The 22,275-nt window shown below is 46.5% G+C and overlaps 2 protein-coding genes across 3 annotated transcripts in view; both read left to right on the top strand.

Annotated features, from left to right (window-relative positions):
- Positions 1-4,554, top strand: part of ache (acetylcholinesterase (Yt blood group)) — a 36,706-nt gene extending 32,152 nt beyond the window's left edge. For both annotated transcript variants that reach the window (XM_079257464.1, XM_079257463.1), the window contains one exon: positions 898-4,554. In XM_079257464.1, coding sequence (XP_079113590.1) covers positions 898-1,019 — 122 coding nt within the window. In that variant the 3' untranslated portion in view covers positions 1,020-4,554. The remainder of the gene's footprint in view (positions 1-897) is intronic.
- A 3,717-nt stretch (positions 4,555-8,271) lies between these two features.
- Positions 8,272-22,275, top strand: LOC306768926 (schwannomin-interacting protein 1). Its single transcript, XM_079257405.1, has 7 exons — positions 8,272-8,770; positions 11,658-11,900; positions 13,583-13,707; positions 16,039-16,138; positions 16,218-16,337; positions 21,032-21,149; positions 21,223-22,275. The coding sequence occupies exons 2-7, from the start codon at positions 11,658-11,660 to the stop codon at positions 21,321-21,323; spliced, it is 807 nt and encodes a 268-aa protein (XP_079113531.1). The 5' UTR covers positions 8,272-8,770; the 3' UTR covers positions 21,324-22,275.

Below are 22,275 nucleotides of genomic sequence, written 5' to 3'. Positions count from 1 at the left end.
GGGCCCTTGGGCAGCGTGTTCCATGGCGGAGCCAGCCTTTGCTGGTCCGGGCCCGCTGGGGCCTGTTCCCCCTGACTATGGGGGACTCTGGATGGGGCCACCTTCTGGGTGGATGCAGGGTTGGTACCTGGGTGGGGTGGCTGGGGTTTCTGCTTGGGGGCAGCTGCTGGTTGCTCGGGTCTTGAGGTTCTCCTGGCCTGCCTCTTGCCTTTGTGTGGGTGGGGCCACATTGACATGATCACTCTTCTCTGAACACTTTCCACTCTGTATGTTCTGCATGTGACACTGTTACTGAGTCGTCTGCAGGTTTATTCACTAACATGTGATGCTAGTTTTCTCTCTGTGTTTCGGGTTTATATTTAACTTGTTAGTTTCTGGTGCTCCTGACAGTTGTTGGCTTTGACCTCCTGCAGAAGGACCATGAATCTGTAGTTGCCTTATATGTGTATATGAGTGTGTATGTAGATGCATGTATAGGTGTATGTGTGTATGTGCATATGTATGTATGTTTCTCTCTATCTCTCTCTACAAGGTGTTTTCTGTTTTCTCCTCTTTTTTGGTTCTCTTTCTATCCTTTTTCTATCCTCTCCGGTCCAGTCCAGCAGTATTATGTTAACTCTGTAATACAAACAATTGTGCAAAATAAATAGAAAAATAAATAAAAAATCCAGAATACCAAGGGGATCATGATAGATATAAAGCTCCCCGTGGTAAAGTAAATTTACTCAGCAGAACACTGCATCTAGACCATCATTCTGCTTGTTTAAATCCTGGACAAGACAAAAAAAAAAAAAAAGGTTGATGTGAATGTGCCCAAAATGTCTTGCTCTGTTTAAGTTTAGTGAAGCCTTTCAGGCTCTGGCTGTTAACATCAGTTTCCTGTTTGTTACCCCTCAGACAACATCGATGAGGCCGAGCGCCAGTGGAAGGTGGAGTTTCATCGCTGGTCTTCCTACATGATGCACTGGAAGAGTCAGTTTGACCACTACAGCAAGCAGGAGCGCTGCACCGACCTCTGATGAACCTGAGGATAGGAACCTCAGTGAACCTCTTTTATTTCAAAACACACCAACTCAAGCACTGTTCTTTATTTGTGTTATTTATTCTATTTATTGATGTGTTTTTATGGATTCATGTGTGTGTGTGTGTGTGTGTGTGTGTGTGTGTGTGTGTGTGTGTGTGTGTGTGTGTGTGTAATGAAGGGAACTTGGGGGATTATAGAAGAAATCTCATTACCTCGACTGTGTGTTTGTGTTTAAGTTGTAATTACTGTTTTTTTTCTCCAGTTATGTCATCATGTTTAGTTTTCTGGAAGATTCCTTTGTTCCAGAGTTTCAGGGTTTTGGTGTTTTATGGACTCCACTCCAGTTTCTGTTCATGTCTCTGTCGAAGACGTTTTGTCCCTTTCTTCTTCTTCCTTTTTGTATTTTAGGACCAGTATTCCCGTTGGCTGTCATGGCTTTTCTCTGTCTCTGTAGTTTCACGTGATGAAGCCATACACTGTGTCACATTCAAGCGTGAGAGGAAAAAAAACTTATGTCGGTGCTGCATTCAAGCTCCATGGGAAAAGAAGCAGAAACTGTGTGTGATGTCCAGCACATCTAAAACATCCTACATGAACATCTCTGTGTGAGATGGCACTTTTTCCTGTTGTCTATCCTTTCCTCTTTTCTTCCTGTCATCCATCCATCTCCCACTTTCTTTCCCGTTCCACGGCCGTCCTCCCATTTCTTTCTCCAACTCCACCTCTTTGTTTTGCTTGTGGGGCAGAGTATTTACCACCCAACTCCATGCTTCCCCTGACCACCTGACATCCGTGTCATGCCTTGGACAAGGCCCTGAACCCCACCTTACCTCCCGATGTGTCTCATCAGGTATGAATGGGAGTGATAGGAGAGAGCACTTACTCCGTAACAATAGAAGTGCCGTGTGTGAATGTGAAATGTAGTGTAAAAGTGCTTTGAGTAGTCAACGCATGACTAGAAAAGCACGATACAAGTACAGCCATTTACCATTTCTCCTTTTTCTGCAATCCACCTCTTTGTTTTCCTTTGCTTTAATCCTCCTCTCTGGCTGTCATCTTCCTCCCTAACCAGCCTCCACCCACCTCTTCTGTCTTCCAGCCCTCCATCCTTCAATTCCCTTTCTCACTCTTGTGTCAGAGCTCTTCATCAACATCCCTCCTTCCTTCCAACTCATCTAACTTTTCCTGTCCTTCATGCTTCCACCCTCTCTCTCTTCCAGCTCGTAGTTGCATCCCCACCCCCACCTTCATCCTCCGGCTTTCTTGTTAGTCTAATGGAGGCAGAGTAATTCACTCAGCAGTGAGATAATGTGGCAGAGCGCTGGCTCAGCCTCTGGCCCGCCAGCCAGCAGGACGTGATGGATTGATGGAAAATGGAAGAGAAAAGGTAGAGAGAGGAGGAAGGAAGAGAACTGAGGGGGAGGAGATGTAACAGAGAGATGAATAGGCAGAGATGTCCATCATTACATAACTGTATGAATGTGCCATATAGTCAAACTGGGAACAAACCAGCAGTCTTCATCTGATCCAGGGACGGTCTGGACGGTCAGGGAATCGAGTAAAGTCATATTTGGGGGTTCCACCAAAGACGAATGGAATGGTGCTTTTCTTTGTTTTCACTTCACTTCATGGTGGCAGTGAAACCAGTACAGACTCACAGAGAAACTAGTTTGGTTGTTGGCGGCCAGAGGAGCCCCCTGGTGGCTGGTTCCTGTACCACAGGTCCCTACCTTTACTGGTCTGAGTTATTGACTCAGCATATTTCTACTTCATCCCATCTCTACGCTGCCATGCTTTATTCTGGTTGCAGTTTTCCAGAACTCTCCCTCCATCCGAGTGTGTGCTACTCTGTCATTTGTGTGCATGTTTCTATCACCACTTTTAACCTGTGTGTGCGTATGTGTGCGTGCGTGTAGGTGTGTGTGTGTGTGTGTGTATAGAGCCAGCTTTTAGGATTAGACTTGTCTAAAAGTTGATATTGAGGTAAGGCTGTATGTCAGTGGGTGTCCTCACAGGGACAGTGAAACAAACAACTTGTGTGTGTACTATTAATGTCAGTACCCTAATTTGCTGAAGGCTGTCCCAGCAAAGCGTCTCTGTTGGCATGTGAAGCTCCTATTTATGGCTCAGAGCTGTGTAGCCAAGCTTTAAAAAGAACTATATATGAAAAAAGGATTGTACCTTCTGTCTACTACAAGTGAGGACTGCATGTGTCAAAGGCTGAGTGAGTGACAGCTCCTCCAGCTTCTTTCGTCCAATAGAAATCCTGCTTATGCCCCACCTCCGTCCATCACCCCAGCCACCTCCTCCCAGTGCATGTCCTGGACTGTGGTAGGCCAAACTTTTCAACAGGTTCACCCAAACAGACACCACAGAAAGCCAAATGTATGTGGAGCAGCTCAGGTGTGTTCGCCAACCCCACCAACCCACATCCCCGTTCTGACCCCGTTAGAGAAGCTAGTCTCGCTGTCCCGAGACTAACTTCTTTCCAAACCACTACTGCCATCTACAGACGACACACAGCAATGTGCAAACAGGAGGTGATCAGGATGTGATAGCAAGCAGGTTGCTGGTCTGCCCCTCTGCTGGGGAGATTTGGAACAGTGGTACTCCGGGTTCCTTCCACCACCCAAACATTTCCATGTTAGGTTAACTGGACTTCAAATTCTGGTTGTTGAAAGACTGGTTCCCTGCGACGGTGTACCCTGCCTCCTGCCTGCTGATTGCTGGGATGGATTCCTGCATCCCTGAATTGGACTAAGCTGCGTAGAGACTAAATTAATACAAACCTGATGCTCTGACAAAAAAGCTAGACTAGATTTTTATGTTTTAACATAAAAAGACTCAAAACAAAAATTCACTAACTACAAGAAAAAGGCATTAAACAGTCAAATATGAATTAGTTTTATGTGTCTGTGTTACAGTCATGTTCACACTGAATTAATACTTTCAGAGGGTTGTTTTGTTTGTTTTTTTTCTGCAAAGCAAAGTCATCCCCGTCTCGTTATGACAGACCTGTTGAAGACGTGGTGTCCGGTCTGGGTGACGTTATGAACCGTGTGGCCTACCACTCCAAACTCCACAGATCTCAGTATATCCTGCCAAACTAGGACTGTTATTTTCTGTAAACTTTGTATACTGTTCAATTCAAATATTATCAGAATAAGAAATATATATCTAATGTTAGCTATGTTTGATGTTAGCAATAACATAAACACATCAGTAAAGGAATATATTTGATATTTAAATGTGGAACCATAACACCATGAATGGCCATGAGGATTGAAAGACTTGTGTTTTTTAAAGCAATATTATCACGAGTAGAAACTGAACATGAGTGCCATGATAGTTTTTTCTTGTACGTTTCTATTTGGTTTGTTTCAATCCTCAGCCTCACTGTTGTGTGCTCCAGTCACTGGTTCTGTAAGTGCTGAAAGCTTCTGTAGCTTCCTAGTATGTCGCTGTGTATCATGAATGCTGACTTGAATAAGCTATAGCAACAGAAATAAAGACACCCTGCTGCATCTGTCTACCTGACTTTTTATTGAGTCTCAGCCTGAAACTGCATCCTCCACCTTAGTCCCAAGATCTGCATCCACCATTGTTCCAACATCTAAGCATGCGGCAGAACTCAAACAATGCTGGCTGTGAAAACAACAGAAAACCAACAGAGCTTTGAATGTAAAGATGCTAAAATGAAGCAGAACACGCTGTCTCCTTCAATCCTCAATGTTACAGTCAGAAGTAGGTTATTAAACTATTTTCACATTTATTAGCCTGACACTAATCACATTAGAACTCTAAATAATATAATTTACCACTTCTTGACTTCAGCACTTGTAGCCTAAATCATAAACCATGTTTTACTTTTGTTGTCTTGTCGAAAGTTTTATTCCAGCTGTTCTCCACTGGTGTCTCTGAGGTAAATTTGTAAGCTTTCCTTTGATTCTCCTGACTTTGGCCATTGATATAAAAGTTTGGCATTAGCATTGGTCACTGGCTTCCTGACACATTTACTTGGGTATTGAGCATTGATAGGACTACTTTACACATTTGTCAGACAACTTAAAGTGTCTATCATGCACAGTTCAGTCTCATTTATTTTAATATGCAAGTCCAGAAGGGCAAGTAATAATCAAGCATTTTTCCATTAACCCCTTCATTCATTTTGTATTGATCCTCTCAGATCAGCCTCTGCCAGAAACCAGCAATAAACCCCGACTGCAGCCTGGAGAATGGGGCGGGGCTGGATATTGGGCGGAGTTGGTTGTCAACTGGGCGTGGTTGATGCCCGGTGGGCGTGGTTAGACAGGCAATTGGTGTTAGCAGATGGAGTGAGGGTTAGCAGTGGCCACCAATCAAAATGTTGAGGGGACGGGATTGGACATCGAGCCCCGCCTCATTCTCCAGTCTGTAGCCAAGACCCTCTCGAAACAAGCAAACAGAGAAGATCTAGAGAAGGTGACCAATCACTGAGTCCCTCCCCCGGGACATCACTAAAATTTCGAAGTAGAAAGAACTCTAAAACCATTTGTTTCCGTCGCCATGGAAACCAAAAGTAGAAAGTGCTGGAAAACTCAAACATGTGTTTAGGTGATTAATAAAAAACTGCGCCACTCATATGTCTAATGAGTATTCAGCACTATAACACTGTAGAAAGCTCAGAAAACTCGAAATAGCATCGTAGAGCCGCATTAAGTGACTACTTCACTTAATCTCATCAGGATTACTTTCCTCCGCGAGGCAGGTTTATTTATGCGTCACATTTTATGTACAAGACTATTTAAAGTGCTTTACATAAAACAAAAAAAAAATACAAACAGCTTATGAAAAAGTAGTAAGAAGCAACAACAAATGGTAAAAATCAGTATAGATTAAAGACTCATCTTTATTCCACACATGAGCTACAGGTCTGGGTTAAACATTAGTGTACTATTGTACACAATTTACCAATTCCTCGGACTACCTCACACATTTTGAGGACTACTCCCATAATTCTTACCACTACTTAACTCATTCGACTAATTTACTAACTCCTTGGACCATTTTGCTAAGTCAACACATTTGTCACTGTTGAATTAGCAATGAACACACAAGCATAATTCAACATGACACATTTACCTACATCCACACATCTAATGACTAACTTCAAGCACCAACACAGTTCAATGATTTAATCAAATTTCTTTATATTATTTAGACTTTGCTGAAATGCTGCAGTCGGGTTTTTGTTAGCATTGAGGAGCCGTTGTATTTTCAACTGTTTACCTTCCTTTTTCCTGCTTACTGGTGCTGGAGGGAACAGTGTGAACACTGGGGGGCCGGAGTAAACTGGAATAAATAGCTAGGGGACAGGAAGTGCCACGAGTCTGTTTAAAGACAGGTTTAGTTTAGTTTCTTTAAATGTTTGTCATATTTTTTCCACTTTTGAGTAGTTGTTGTTTTTTCTTTTTTTTTTTTTTAGTAGTTTATTTTTTAATAATTAAACTGTTATTTTCATTTACTTCTATTTTATTTGTTAATACGCGTTGCCCCTTGTGATTTTGTAACTGGTCTGATCAGCCAGTATTTAAGTTCCCCTTTGTTTCTCCTTTGTCAGGTCAGTTAGTTTAAGTTTATTTTTTCTGTTACTTAATCTGATAGTTTAAAGTTAAAAACTTATATTAGGACTTTTATTTAGGTGCTGTTAAGGTGACATCTTTTAAAGGCCTTATTCTTTTTGTTAAAATGTTATTTGGGGCAAATAAAACCTGTTTCTTGTTAAAGCCACTCGTGTTCCTCTTCCTTTGCCAGCTTGGTTCCTCACAATATAGAATAGAATAGAATAGAATAGAATAGAATAGAATAGAATAGAATAGAATAGAATAGAATGCCTTATTGTCATTATACACAACCAGAGCAAGAATAAAAGGAAACACACCTCCCTGTGGTAAAAACATAAAAATAAGAATATCACAGAAAAGGGGCCATAATTAAGAAATTAGAATTGCAACTAAATCAGTGGTCCCTGTGAATAAGATATGCAAAAAGACTAAATATTAAGTAATGCATGGGTGGGCGTTGTTGGGGCCAAGACTGGACTATCCAATAGGCATTATGGGCATAGGCCCAGGGGCCCACGTCCACTTGGGGCCCAAGTAGGTCATACACCAGCAGTTTGGACATGAAACACAATGTACATAGAAGGCAGGTAGTTACACCACAGTGTTTAGTGTATTGCTAATGGTACCACTGGCTGAGAGATGTTAGAAATGTCCTTTTATAGTGTATCATTCACAATTTTCACAATGTTGCGATGGGGAAGGGGCCCCTGGAACATTCTGGGCCTAGGGACCTGTGCACTTTTAATCCTGCCCTGGTTAGGACAATAGAAATATGAAAATGAATTAAAAACTATGTATCAGAGAAGGTTCGAGGACCACGCAGGGGCCACTGATTGAGTCACCCACAAACCAGAATTATAATCCTATGAAATACATCTGGATTCACCTAAATAAATAGTTCATTGAACTTGTTAAAAATAAATATCTCAATATCTCAGTAAAATATGTTTTGTGTATCTCCTGCAAAAAAATAAAGTTTTCCTCATAGAGAGCCCCCAAGACGACCCGGAAAATGTTTCATTCCCTTGCAGAGAGAGGTGCTGAGGGAAGCAAGTCTTCTCAGGACTGAATTTTATGGAAGCCACTGTTCTGGTTGATGTGGAAGATGGAAAGCATCGCGGCAGGACGGATTTTTTAATAGTAAACATTAGCTACAGAACCAATGGTAGATTTTTACGACAACTTTTCTGACTGCTCCAGAGCTCAGGCTCCACAAAGTTTCAGAAGGGGCAAGTGACTATTTTTGATCACTTCATATTCAACATTAAGCTTTTTATTTTTGTTAATGTAACAACAGAATGGTCTTAGTACCATACCAGAAGGACAATTTTAGGTTTTAAATTTCTAATTTCAAGGTATTTCATTGAGTACCTTATAAAGGGTTAAGTATGATCAAAAACTTATCAACTGATCCGATCCAGACGGTCCAGATCTTTGCTGGACCACAACATCTGGACTTTTATTTTGAAGATTCCAACAGGAAGTTCAGCTGTGGAGTTCGTCAGCTTGCGGTCGCAAAGTTCCCTCCAAGACATTCCTTAACTGTGATTTGGTTCCCCCTTTTTCCCCCGTATGCGTGGACCGACAGGGGTGGAAACCTGGCTGTGGAAAAACACGGAAAACAAAGACGATGAGTGGACGGTTCCGACCGAGGAGGGCTGCATGTGGACCGAACTTCCAGCTGCTCCGCTGAGTAACCTGGAGAGGAGGGAAAGCTGCTGGGAAACTTAAGGAAAACTGGGTTGGAAAAGTTAAGGAAAGCTGCTGGGAAACTTAAGGAAAACTGGGTTGGAAAAGTTAAGGAAGGCTGCTGGGAAACTTAAGGAAAACTGGGTTGGAAAAGTTAAGGAAAGCTGCTGGGAAACTTAAGGAAAACTGGGTTGGAAAAGTTAAGGAAGGCTGCTGGGAAACTTAAGGAAAACTGGGTTGGAAAAGTTAAGGAAGGCTGCTGGGAAACTTAAGGAAAACTGGGTTGGAAAAGTTAAGGAAGGCTGCTGGGAAACTTAAGGAAAACTGGACTGGAAATCGGAGCCAGAAATGAGCAGCAGGAGCCACGGGACGAGCTGACGATGTGGCAAAAATCCTGACTTCACCACCAGCGACTGGAGTTTAGTTAACTCCGGACAACTTGTATTTCAGCGTGGTGAGTTAACCGGATAACTAGCAGCTCCATGTGGTGAGTTAACCGGATAACTAGCAGCTCCGTGTGGTGAGTTAACCGGATAACTAGCAGCTCCGTGTGGTGAGTTAATCGGATAACTAGCAGCTCTGTGTGGTGAGTTAACCGGATAACTAGCAGCTCAGTGTGGTGAAATAACCGATAACTAGCAGCTCAGTGTGGTGAGTTAACCGGATAACTAGCAGCTCAGTGTGGTGAGTTAACGAAGGATAACTAGCAGGGCAGTCAGTTAACTGTGCGGATATCTAGCAGGTAGGCAAGTTAACTATCAGGTAGACTAGTTTACGGTGAATAAGTTATACTTCGGTGGGTTAGTTGTGGATAACTATCAGGTAGACTAGTTTTTGTACTTCATAAATGCCTCTGTGGCATCTGATAGTCAGTCATCACAGAAGCCGAGCTAAAGAGGGGTTTCCAGCCTGTTTAGTCCGGATTCGGCATTTTGTGCACCAGCTGATATACAACGGGGCATCTCCGCTACAGCTCATTTCATTGTGACAACGTCAAGCAGGGCGGAATTCTTCCTCTTTTCTTTTTTAATGTTTATGCTGATGACTTGTCTTTTCTGCCAGATGAAAGTGGAACTGGTTTCTGTTCCAAAGAGGAGCTTCAACAAACAGAAACTCGGACTTAACTTATTATTCCTTTTATTCTAAGCTTCTGCTTCCAGATCTTCTACATTTAGTTGGTTCCGTCCACCCTGACTATCTTTACCCAGAGTTCAGAACCAAAACAAAACCCATCATCTATGCAGGGCCGGATTAAAAGTGCTCAGGCCCCTGGGCCCAGTGTTCCAGAGACCCCCTTCCCCACTGCAACATTGTGAAAATTGTGTAATGCCCATTGGATAATCCGGCCTTGCAGCTATGATACCTGGATTCACCATGGCAACCACAGACAAAAAGCTTCCTATTTTACCCAGATCTTCTACATTTAGTTGGTTGGTTCCATCCACCTGATTATCTTTACCCAGAGTTCAGAACCAAAGCAAACTAGAAGCTGATTGAGTGAGTCCAGGTATCGTAGATGATGGGTTGTCATCTATGACACCTGGATTGACCATGGTAACCACAGACAAAAAGCTTCTTATTTTACTCAGTTGAAAAAGTTTTTATTTAAAATAAAGACAATACAAAGAGGTATTTAGTAAAACTGCTGCCTGAGTCGATGTGAAAGTTTGAATCCACTTGTTCCCTGATCAAATCTTAACTTGATTAAAAGTGTAACGTGGGTAAAGTTAAAATCTTTTCATTATGATTAAGTCCAACCGGGGAAAAATGTACATGTAAGAAACTGACAGTTAAGTTGAAATCTTTTAGTAAGGTTGTGTATTGTTCTGGATCATTATCGGACATCATCTATATTTATTCCACGCTGGTTGATAAATAAAATATTCTCTGGTTATTTATACATCAATACGTTAACTCCAACAAATGCTATTTTAACCCATTACATGTTCTGTCATGTAGTAAACTGATTTAACATAAACATATATCAGCCTTATATAGTAGTTATTACTCAGATTTTGCCACATTTGGTTATTTAAAGTATAAAGCAGAATGATGTCCTACATTGCGGGAGGAGGAAGAGGAGGGTGAGGAGACAAATACTGCTGGGATGTAGAGAGACCCACAGTATGATGATTTCAGAAGATGTGTGAGGACCTTCCTGATGAATTCAGATACTGTTGTCCTTCTCAAATGTTCTACGTGACCGATGTTGTGAAGAAAAGTTTCATTTACACAAGTTTTTCAACAAGTACAAACCTTCCTGAGGCATCCTCTCCTTTACGCTGCGCGTCATGTCGGACATCTTCGACCAGAGGAGCAGAGTAACTGCAAAACGAACCCAGAAATTACATTCATAAATAATTGTGCATTAATTCAGCTTGTAAATCTCAGGAGTGGTGCTGATACAAACAAACATGTCTGACGGGCTTCAGGAGGGAGGAGACGGGTTGAAACTCAGAGCTTCTTGACCTGCCAGTGAGGTCTTCTTCATAGTTACTGGTAAAGGACTGGGTAAGACATGGTTTTTCCCAACTCAGGGTTAACATGCCGAGAGTTTGGACTTCCCGGAAGAGGCCACTGGTTGTGTTATGGGGAAGACACTGCGTTTTACCAGTACGACTCTGGTCTGATCTCAGTCTGGGACCCAATGCAAACCTGAATAAAAAGCCAAGAAAAGTACCGTCATGGTTGTACCCTCTAGAGATGATAGGAAATATTTGGTTTTCTCCGTTTCCCTTGTGAAACAAGATTCAGTGTGTAGCATACGGTGATGCTCTGCAGCTGCTTCCAGCACACCGTGATGCACGCTGCCAGCCGGCGTTCTGCCGGCAGAAGGTTACTTACTTTTATTAAAAACCTTTTTTACAGATTTATGTGTAGGTTAGACGTGTCTTTGAATCATTTTGGTTCAAACAAACCCTGAGAAAAGTCACACAACATACAAATCAAGTGTTACGGCTGTGACAATACGCTTTTGTCCCGATTCGATTCCGATGTTTTGGTGGTGATTTGATTTAAACTAAGATTCTCACAATTCTTTGATATTGCTGATTTTTGTAGAATGAAAACAAAAAAATCCTGATTTTTGATTTTTTGATTTGATTTTCCCACCCCTAGTGTGTGTGTGTGTGTGTGTGTGTGTGTGTGTGTGTGTGTGTGTGTGTGTGTGTGTGGTAACTGAGCATTCTCCCTGTTTTTATGTATTGTTTGTGAAGCAATATTATTATTATTATTGTTATTATTATTATTATTTATGGTGAATAACTAGCAGGTCGGTGAGTTAACGGTGGATAATCTGGTGAATATTAACCAACGTGTGTGTGTGTGTGTGTGTGTTACAGATGGAGGGAGAGAAGGAGCGACGGAGGCAGCAGGGGGAGGAGAAGGAGAGCAATGAGGCTGAGGATAACAGGAGGAGTGACGATGAGGAGGCTGACGTCGAAGAGGAGAATGAAGGTTCTGACGGGGCGGTCTGGCAGGAAGGCTTCGAGCATGACAACCTGGGACTTCCCATCATGCACTGGGAGGCTCTGAGCCTGCGCATCGCTGAACTGGAGAAGCAGGAAGAGGAAAAGAAGGCAAAGGTCAGAGATCAGACGTGCCGGATCCAGACTGGATCCAGTTCAGAGCCCAGAGACTTGAACTACTGGTGCGTTCCAGATCCGACTCCGGTTGGAAGTCAGATCTGGAATAAGCCAGTGGGTTTTCCCAGACTTTCCGAGTCAGATATCTGACTTTAGGAGTGTATTCGTTGCATGTCTGATGAAATGCAGCACAACCAGACTGAGGACTCGTCTGGTTCTCAGACCACAGATCTACTGTTCTGGTACTGATCTGGTTCTGGGCCGGTCCAGTCCAGAACTTTGTGAGCTCTAGTTGATGTGGACGTCTGTGCGGGATTATTGTTGTTATGGCCGAACGATACGACTGAAATCTCCCATCCCGATATCGCTCATTTAATATCCCCATAATGATATAAAACTGTGTAATGTTGTGTCAGGCATCAGTGATGTGTCAGACGTTGCCTTGGCAACGGCAGCAGTGATGTCCTTCCATCTGGGGGAACTATGGCCGTATGAAGTTTCAGTGGTAAAAACCTGCTGCAGCGTTTGGTCTGGAGTTTATTTTGACCTTTCGCCTCCACTTGATGCAGCTTTTGCAGCTTTTGCTGCTTTTGCTGGTTGACTTTATTCTTTATCCTGATTCTTACGCAGGTGAAGAGTCCGTTATTGGGACTGTGAACTCGTCTCTTGTCGTTTCCACGTTGGTCTTTTTCTATCCAAACTGCATCCATGCGACAGAAATTTCTCTCTTTTCTGAACAAGCTCATCAGTTTGGGTCGGCTGCTCATCTTTTAGTGAATTATCCTCTGAAACACGTCTGCTACCGTCTTCCTCCATGTTTGTTTATTTCTTGCAGCCTGCATGCCGTAAAGCACATCTTGACGTAAAATCCTGCAGTAAAGCAGCTTATCGTGGTGTAAACAATAGAGCCTCATATGAAATGATCGACATTTTCTCTCATCCAAGCGATGTATCGTCATATCGCCCAGCCCTACCGTCCAGGTGGTTGCACATTGGTTGGTAGTTAATAGATAATAAATGTTTCTACTGCTTGAAAAACGGTTGGAAATGATTGGTATCACGACTTTAAGTTCCTATCAGGCGCTTTCCGGCTGCTACTTACTGAACACTGAGTGAACAAACTGCTGATGTGCTGAAAAGGCCCACAGTGGGCTTCTAGTGACCATTATACTATTTCTGTCTCATCTCCTCTCCTCTCCTCTCGCTTTTACCTACCTGATGAAACTATTCTCTCTGTGTTGGTGTGTTATTGTCCTCTCCAGCAACAGGAGATGCTGCTGCTGCTTTCACACAAACATTTCAGACTTCCTGTCTCTGTTCAGACCTCAAAGCTGCAAAATGATTTCAAAGAACACAAGAAATAGAAACTGAGAATGGAAAGTAGGAGATTAATGTCAACTTCTATGGACCAGTAAACACAGCTGTTGGTGTTGTAGACCTTAGAAAGACTTACTCAGTGTTTTCTATTGAATCTCCTGTAGTTTAATATTATACAACCAAATACAGCCGAGATTATTATCAGTCTGAATGTTGATTTTTCTGTATGTTTATGTTTTCAATAGGTTGAGTTTGGATAAAAACCCAGTTCAGATTAAGACTATTGGCCGAGGAAATATTTTCTCCTCAGCTCTGCATTAGGACACAGACTGCTTGCTTCAATACAGAGATGTTCTGCTTTTCAGGGTGGACCTCCCGACGAGAGGAGCAGAAACATGGCTATCAGGCCGGAGGAGCGAGGGAGGAGAACGGACAGCTGGGAGGATGGCAATGATGCCTGCAACAGTCACGTCCTGGCACTCACATCCCGGTACACACCCAAAGCTGGAACTCACCACATGTAGACGTCACGCTGTTTGTCTCCTCACTCTGAAACTTGGTCGTTGCTTTTAAACATCAACTTTTTTTTTATTCCAGATTCATGTTTTTATAAAGTTAACACCAGGACCTCTCAGGACAAACTGAGAAAGACCTGGAGGGGGGTCCAGGAAATCACATTGTTGGATTTTTAAGGAAATATTTGGTAAAATCCTCATTAAAATAAATCTTTGGTCGCCTACAAACAAGCAAGAATTCAGAGACCTGCAACTTCTCCACTTGTTAGCTGGATTTATGGCTCCTGTTTGAACTGGTCGTCACCAGTATAAAAGACACCAGTCCACAACCTCCAACAGTCAGACTCCAAACTCCACAGTGGCCAAAGAGCTGTGAAAGGACCCCAGAAACAAAGTGGTAGACCTGCACCAGGCTGGGAAGACGGATTAGGGAGGTGAGCAGCTAGGTGTGAAGAAATCAACTGTAGAAGCAATGGAAGACAAACAAGACCACTGATAATCTCCCCCCATCTGGGGCTTCAGGCAGGGTCGCATCCTCTGGGGTCAAAATCATCACGCAAACTATGAGAAAAAACCAGAACATACAGGGGGAACCCAGTAGACCTGCAGAGCGCTGGGAACAAAGTAACAAATCCTGCAGTACCAGACCTGTTCCCCTGCTTAGGCCCATAAATGTCCAGGAGTTTTCTGAAGTCTGCCAGAGAGCCTTTGGATGATCCAGAAGAGGACTGGGAGAATGTCGTATGGGCAGATGAAAGCCTAAATAGAACGTTTTGGTAAAAACTCAACCTGGAAGAGAAAGAATGTTGCATTCCTGCTGTGAAGCATGGGGGTGGAAACATCATGCTCTGGGTCTGTTTTTCTTCAGCTGACTGCAGTTTTCTGTTATACCTTCACGTTGTTGCTGTGTTTTTATACTTTATTGGTTTTTGTAAAGCATTTTGGAAGCTTTGGTTGTGTAGATGTACTAAAATTGACATTGATAGTAGGGCTGCTCGATTATGACAAAAGTTATAATCACGATTATTTTGACTGAAATTAAGATCTCAATTATTTAACACGATTATCCAGTATTTTTAAACAACGCTGCGCGTCGTGGTGTTCTGGACTCCGTGTCGTACATTATAACTGTCTAATGCACGGTTCAGAGTTGTTTAATCCGCTTTTACTGCTTTTATAGGAACTATTTTACGTTGGCCTGGATGTACGTTTTATACCAAACAACCGCTGTCAGGCTGCAGCGCGTTTCTCTCGTTCACCTGTTATAAGGCGGCTGATCTGAACCAGCTGGTTAACGCGTTGCTATGGTAACGCCCCATAACGGAGGGATATTACAGTGTTTAACTCGCCTAATTATGTATACGAAAATAACGCAGCCAGTTGTCACTGACAATGGTATAAACTATGTTTAGGTGAACTTCCACAACCTACTGCAGTTATTCTACATTGACCTGCAGCCGGAGCCGACTGAGACTGGCCGCCTGGGAGTGCTTTAGGACGGGAGAGGCTCCCGCTGCTCCTTCCTTACAGTAACTGCAGAACAATATGTGCCTTCCAGTCAGTCGCCAAAACACCAGAAAAGTCTCTAATAACTCCAGTAAAAGTCGCTAGATTTGTCGCTTTTAACAAAAAAAGTCTCCAGATTTAGCGAGAAAGTCTCCAAGTTGGCAACAGTGTCTGAATGAAAGCAAAGCGGCTGTGGGAGGAGTTTACAGCACAGCGCTGCAACGCCAGAGACGCTCGATTAGCAGCTGGAGACAGCAGGAGAGGAAACTGCAGAGAGAAAAATAATCACACCCTTTTATTTTTATGATCGATGAAAACCCAGATCGTAGTTGAGATAAAAATCCGATTAATTGCCCAGACCTAATTGATAGGATCCTGGACTGACTTCTTCTATGTGGACTATCTCTGGCCAACACATCCTCCATACTACAACTGAGCCATAAGTGCTGAAAGTAGCCCAGATTTGGCCCAACAGTGCTATCTGGGACAATGTTCCTCAGTGTTGATTGAACATTTTACTCAGGACGTGTTGCAGAGGTGACTCTGGTCTGATGAGTTTACAGTTGGAACCAGCAACAAACTCTGATCCCAGGTTAGAAAGAAACCAGGAATTTGTTGAATCTGTAACTGGAGGTTTTATTGTTAGTGTTCAGAAAAGAGCCCCCCCCCCCCCCCCCCCCCCCCGGTGAAACGTCATCGTGAATAGCTAAGCGGCTCTAACGGGAAAATGCTCACTGTTAATCTGAAGTGGTGGAAACGTTTTCCCGCCTGGATTCAGTCACGTCTTGTTTGTTTTCCAGCATCCAGACTCAGATGAATCTCCAGCTCTGCTTCATTAACAACAGTGAAAGTGAGGAAGAGGAGGAGGAGGAGAAGAAGGGAGAGAGCAGTAACTCCCAGGTAACAACGCTGCAGGTGGGAGACGGCTGAACTGGGAGGAAGAAGATGAAAGTGACTTCCTTCTTCTCTTCACTGGCAGAAAACATTCGTCCAGAAGAACCAGCAGTTTCCTGCCACGGCCGAAGTTCCAAAACCCAGAGGCTTCAGGAACGCTCTGAGGAGTCTCCGAGACCGGCTGAGACCAGAACACAAAGCTGTGGTAAGACCACACTTTCAGTCCTCCAGTTCCAGATCCAGTTTACAGCTGGTTCCACACACATCAGAGATGTTCTGGATCCAGGGTTTGAAAACCCTGATTTCATCTCAGGATCCTGGTCCCAGGTTAGGATCGTGGTCCCAGGTCAGGATCGTGGTCCCAGGTCAGGATCCTGGTTCCAGGTCAGGATCCTGGTCCCAGGTCAGGATCCTGGTCCCAGGTCAGGATCCTGGTTCCAGGTCAGGATCGTGGTCCCAGGTCAGGATCGTGGTCCCAGGTCAGGATCGTGGTCCCAGGTCAGGATCCTGGTTCCAGGTCAGGATCCTGGTTCCAGGTCAGGATCGTGGTCCCAGGTCAGGATCCTGGTTCCAGGTCAGGATCCTGGTTCCAGGTCAGGATCGTGGTTCCAGGTCAGGATCCTGGTCCTAGGTCAGGATCGTGGTCCCAGGTCAGGATCGTGGTCCCAGGTCAGGATCGTGGTCCCAGGTCAGGATCCTGGTTCCAGGTCAGGATCCTGGTTCCAGGTCAGGATCCTGGTCCCAGGTCAGGATCCTGGTCCCAGGTCAGGATCGTGGTCCCAGGTCAGGATCGTGGTCCCAGGTCAGGATCCTGGTTCCAGGTCAGGATCCTGGTTCCAGGTCAGGATCCTGGTCCTAGGTCAGGATCCTGGTCTTGAAGCTGTCGGTCTCAGGTCAGGATCATGGTTCCAGTTCAGGATCATGGTCCCATACTGGACCTGGAGCTGTCGGTCTCAGGTCAGGATCCTGGTCTCAGGTCACGATCCTGGTCCCAGGTCAGGATCGTGGTCCCAGGTCAGGATCCTGGTCCTAGGTCAGGATCGTGGTCTTGAAGCTGTCGGTCTCAGGTCAGGATCATGGTTCCAGTTCAGGATCATGGTCCCATACTGGACCTGGAGCTGTCGGTCTCAGGTCAGGATCCTGGTCTCAGGTCAGGATCCTGGTCCCAGGTCAGGATCGTGGTCTCAGGTCAGGATCCTGGTCCTAGGTCAGGATCGTGGTCCCAGGTCAGGATCGTGGTCCCAGGTCAGGATCGTGGTCCCAGGTCAGGATCCTGGTTCCAGGTCAGGATCCTGGTTCCAGGTCAGGATCCTGGTCCCAGGTCAGGATCCTGGTCCCAGGTCAGGATCGTGGTCCCAGGTCAGGATCGTGGTCCCAGGTCAGGATCCTGGTTCCAGGTCAGGATCCTGGTCCTAGGTCAGGATCCTGGTCTTGAAGCTGTCGGTCTCAGGTCAGGATCATGGTTCCAGTTCAGGATCATGGTCCCATACTGGACCTGGAGCTGTCGGTCTCAGGTCAGGATCCTGGTCCCAGGTCAGGATCCTGGTCCTAGGTCAGGATCGTGGTCTTGAAGCTGTCGGTCCCAGGTCAGGATCGTGGTCCCAGGTCAGGATCCTGGTTCCAGGTCAGGATCCTGGTTCCAGGTCAGGATCGTGGTCCCAGGTCAGGATCGTGGTCCCAGGTCAGGATCGTGGTCCCAGGTCAGGATCCTGGTTCCAGGTCAGGATCCTGGTCCCAGGTCAGGATCCTGGTCCCAGGTCAGGATCCTGGTTCCAGGTCAGGATCGTGGTCCCAGGTCAGGATCCTGGTCCCAGGTCAGGATCCTGGTCCCAGGTCAGGATCCTGGTCCCAGGTCAGGATCGTGGTCTTGAAGCTGTCGGTCTCAGGTCAGGATCATGGTTCCAGTTCAGGATCATGGTCCCATACTGGACCTGGAGCTGTCGGTCTCAGGTCAGGATCCTGGTCTCAGGTCAGGATCCTGGTCCCAGGTCAGGATCCTGGTCCTAGGTCAGGATCGTGGTCTTGAAGCTGTCGGTCTCAGGTCAGGATCATGGTTCCAGTTCAGGATCATGGTCCCATACTGGACCTGGAGCTGTCGGTCTCAGGTCAGGATCCTGGTCCCAGGTCAGGATCCTGGTCCTAGGTCAGGATCGTGGTCTTGAAGCTGTCGGTCCCAGGTCAGGATCGTGGTCCCAGGTCAGGATCGTGGTCCCAGGTCAGGATCCTGGTTCCAGGTCAGGATCGTGGTCCCAGGTCAGGATCCTGGTTCCAGGTCAGGATCCTGGTTCCAGGTCAGGATCCTGGTCCCAGGTCAGGATCCTGGTCCCAGGTCAGGATCCTGGTCCCAGGTCAGGATCCTGGTCCCAGGTCAGGATCGTGGTTCCAGGTCAGGATCCTGGTCCCAGGTCAGGATCCTGGTCCCAGGTCAGGATCGTGGTCCCAGGTCAGGATCCTGGTCCCAGGTCAGGATCCTGGTCCCAGGTCAGGATCCTGGTCCCAGGTCAGGATCCTGGTCCCAGGTCAGGATCCTGGTCCTAGGTCAGGATCGTGGTCTTGAAGCTGTCGGTCTCAGGTCAGGATCATGGTTCCAGTTCAGGATCCTGGTCCCATACTGGACCTGGAGCTGTCGGTCTCAGGTCAGGATCCTGGTCTCAGGTCAGGATCCTGGTCCCAGGTCAGGATCCTGGTCCCAGGTCAGGATCCTGGTCCTAGGTCAGGATCCTGGTCTTGAAGCTGTCGGTCTCAGGTCAGGATCATGGTTCCAGTTCAGGATCATGGTCCCATACTGGACCTGGAGCTGTCGGTCTCAGGTCAGGATCCTGGTCCCAGGTCAGGATCCTGGTCCCAGGTCAGGATCCTGGTCCTAGGTCAGGATCCTGGTCCCAGGTCAGGATCCTGGTCCTAGGTCAGGATCGTGGTCTTGAAGCTGTCGGTCCCAGGTCAGGATCGTGGTCCCAGGTCAGGATCCTGGTCCTAGGTCAGGATCCTGGTCTTGAAGCTGTCGGTCTCAGGTCAGGATCCTGGTCCCAGGTCAGGATCATGGTTCCAGTTCAGGATCATGGTCCCATACTGGACCTGGAGCTGTCGGTCTCAGGTCAGGATCCTGGTCCCAGGTCAGGATCCTGGTCCCAGGTCAGGATCGTGGTCTTGAAGCTGTCGGTCTCAGGTCAGGATCATGGTTCCAGTTCAGGATCATGGTCCCAGTTCAGGATCCTGGTCCCAGGTCAGGATCCTGGTCCCAGGTCAGGATCCTGGTCCTAGGTCAGGATCGTGGTCTTGAAGCTGTCGGTCTCAGGTCAGGATCATGGTTCCAGTTCAGGATCATGGTCCCATACCGGACCTGGAGCTGTCGGTCTCAGGTCAGGATCCTGGTCCCAGGTCAGGATCCTGGTCCCAGGTCAGGATCCTGGTCCTAGGTCAGGATCGTGGTCTTGAAGCTGTCGGTCTCAGGTCAGGATCATGGTTCCAGTTCAGGATCATGGTCCCATACTGGACCTGGAGCTGTCGGTCTCAGGTCAGGATCCTGGTCCCAGGTCAGGATCGTGGTCCCAGGTCAGGATCCTGGTCCCAGGTCAGGATCCTGGTCCTAGGTCAGGATCGTGGTCTTGAAGCTGTCGGTCCCAGGTCAGGATCGTGGTCCCAGGTCAGGATCCTGGTCCTAGGTCAGGATCCTGGTCTTGAAGCTGTCGGTCTCAGGTCAGGATCCTGGTCCCAGGTCAGGATCCTGGTCCTAGGTCAGGATCGTGGTCTTGAAGCTGTCGGTCCCAGGTCAGGATCGTGGTCCCAGGTCAGGATCCTGGTCCTAGGTCAGGATCGTGGTCTTGAAGCTGTCGGTCTCAGGTCAGGATCATGGTCCCAGGTCAGGATCCTGGTCCTAGGTCAGGATCGTGGTCTTGAAGCTGTCGGTCCCAGGTCAGGATCGTGGTCCCAGGTCAGGATCCTGGTCCTAGGTCAGGATCGTGGTCTTGAAGCTGTCGGTCCCAGGTCAGGATCGTGGTCCCAGGTCAGGATCCTGGTCCTAGGTCAGGATCGTGGTCTTGAAGCTGTCGGTCCCAGGTCAGGATCGTGGTCCCAGGTCAGGATCCTGGTCCTAGGTCAGGATTGTGGTCTTGAAGCTGTCGGTCTCAGGTCAGGATCCTGGTCCCAGGTCAGGATCCTGGTCCTAGGTCAGGATCGTGGTCTTGAAGCTGTCGGTCCCAGGTCAGGATCGTGGTCCCAGGTCAGGATCCTGGTCCTAGGTCAGGATCGTGGTCTTGAAGCTGTCGGTCCCAGGTCAGGATTGTGGTCCCAGGTCAGGATCCTGGTCCTAGGTCAGGATCCTGGTCTTGAAGCTGTCGGTCTCAGGTCAGGATCCTGGTCCCAGGTCAGGATCGTGGTCCCAGGTCAGGATCATGGACCTGGAGCTGTCGGTCTCAGGTCAGGATCATGGTCCCAGGTCAGGATCTTGGTTTCAGGTCAGGATCCTGGACCTGGAGCTGTCGGTCTCAGGTCAGGATCATGGTTCCAGGTCAGGATCCTGGTCTCAGGTCAGGATCCTGGTCTTGAAGCTGTCGGTCTCAGGTCAGGATCCTGGTCTCAGGTCAGGATCCTGGACCTGGAGCTACGGCCGTTTCAGGTTTTTTGTCTCCCTGAATTTACAGACGGGAATGTCTCCGGTTCCGATCTCAGCTTGTTTCTGGTCTCCACTGGCTCCGAACTAGCTCTGATCTTGACTGGTTCTGGTTTTGGTTGGTTCTACTCTCAACTGTTACCAGTGTCATCTGGTTCAGGTCTTGGTCGTTCTTGTGTGAGCTGGTTCTGGTCTTGGTCGTTCTGGCTCTGACGTAACCCGTCTCCGGATCTTCTTTGCACCTGGTCTAGCCGATGTAAAGGTCTTCATGAAGCAACTCCTCTTTTCAGACCGCGGCTCGGAGAGAACCCGAGGTTCTGAGGAAACACGTGGATTTCATGGATCTGCAGAACTTCAGTGTGGAGGACCTAAGTGGACTCTGTTCATCCCTCAGCAAGACCATACAAGGTAGCTACTGCCTTCAGTCTTCTTCTGTAAAATCCATGTTGACGTGTCTTTGACGTGTCTTTGTGTCCCTCAGACCTGAGCTCGGAACTGGTGAGTCGTCTCCACGTCAGAGACCAGCTGAGGACGGAGCAGGATGCCATGCTGCTGGAGGTCCAGGACCTGACGTCCATATGAAGTTCCCACTCTGACCAGCTGAGGTTCAGCATCTCAACCAGGATGGAACGAGACGCTTGTGAGGCTCCTTCTCACCATCCATCCTCCAGGACCCCGGTCCTGGACACTAGATGGGATCTGGTTCACTTCTCACCAGAATAAAACTAGAATCACTTCAGTGAGCCGGTCCACATTCAGAACTCTTTGTTTCCACTTCCTGACTTAAAGGAAACCCCGTTTTTCTCCATCGGTCGGTGTAAAAGTACCGCGCTGGGGTCCCTGCTTCCATCTTTGGGTTTGGGGGTTCACCGGTGCCTCTGTGGGGCCAGCATTGGGTCCATTGTGGCACCATTGAATCTCTGGTCCCACCCTTGGTTCTGTGATGCTGTTCTTGGATCCTGGGTCCTACTGCTGGGGGCGGCGGACCCACCGTTGGGTCTGTTAACATGTTAGGCATCAACATGGACATTTCCAGATGGTTTTCCAAGTTTTTCCTCCAAACATTTGGTCTGCAAAGCTGAACTCCATGTCCAAACAACGATGGGTCTGGAAGTGGGGAAGAGGCTGGATTTCTGTAAAAACACCGAGTTGTGAGATGGAGCAAACGTTTACGGTGATCATCTTGTTTTGTTTTTTTTTTATTGTTGTTGTTGTTAACAGTCCATAAACAAGGAAAACATTGTAGCGCTGCTGAACTAACCGTAGTTCACTAACCAGTCCTTCCTGACTGAGCAGGATTTAGGCATGAACACAGGTTTCCCTGCAGATGTGGAAATATTGCAGAAGAAAATCTGCCTTTATAAAAATCCTTAACCTGGTAAAAAACACACTCATGGTGATGGATCACCGGCTAGTAATTAATGACTTTCCATCATTTATCAGTGTAATATGTTTAGTGTTTATATTGATCTAATATCTGGTCCTTTTTTTTAACTCATCCTTTAAAAACATTGTATTTTTATATGTCCAGAAA

Source organism: Telmatherina bonti (assembly GCF_933228915.1).
Source record: "Telmatherina bonti genome assembly, chromosome: 18".
NCBI classification, from domain to species: Eukaryota; Metazoa; Chordata; class Actinopteri; order Atheriniformes; family Telmatherinidae; genus Telmatherina; species Telmatherina bonti.
Note: the sequence above shows the minus strand (reverse complement) of the source record. Positions and strands in the feature narration are given on the sequence as shown.

Excerpts from the sequence above, each read along its gene's own strand:
- LOC306768926 (XM_079257405.1), top strand. The coding sequence starts at position 11,658 with ATGGAGGGAGAGAAGGAGCGACGGAGGCAGCAGGGGGAGGAGAAGGAG. Across the intron at positions 11,901-13,582 it reads AAGAGGAAAAGAAGGCAAAG|GGTGGACCTCCCGACGAGAG; the intron begins GTCAGAGATCAG and ends TCTGCTTTTCAG. Across the intron at positions 13,708-16,038 it reads GTCCTGGCACTCACATCCCG|CATCCAGACTCAGATGAATC; the intron begins GTACACACCCAA and ends TTTGTTTTCCAG.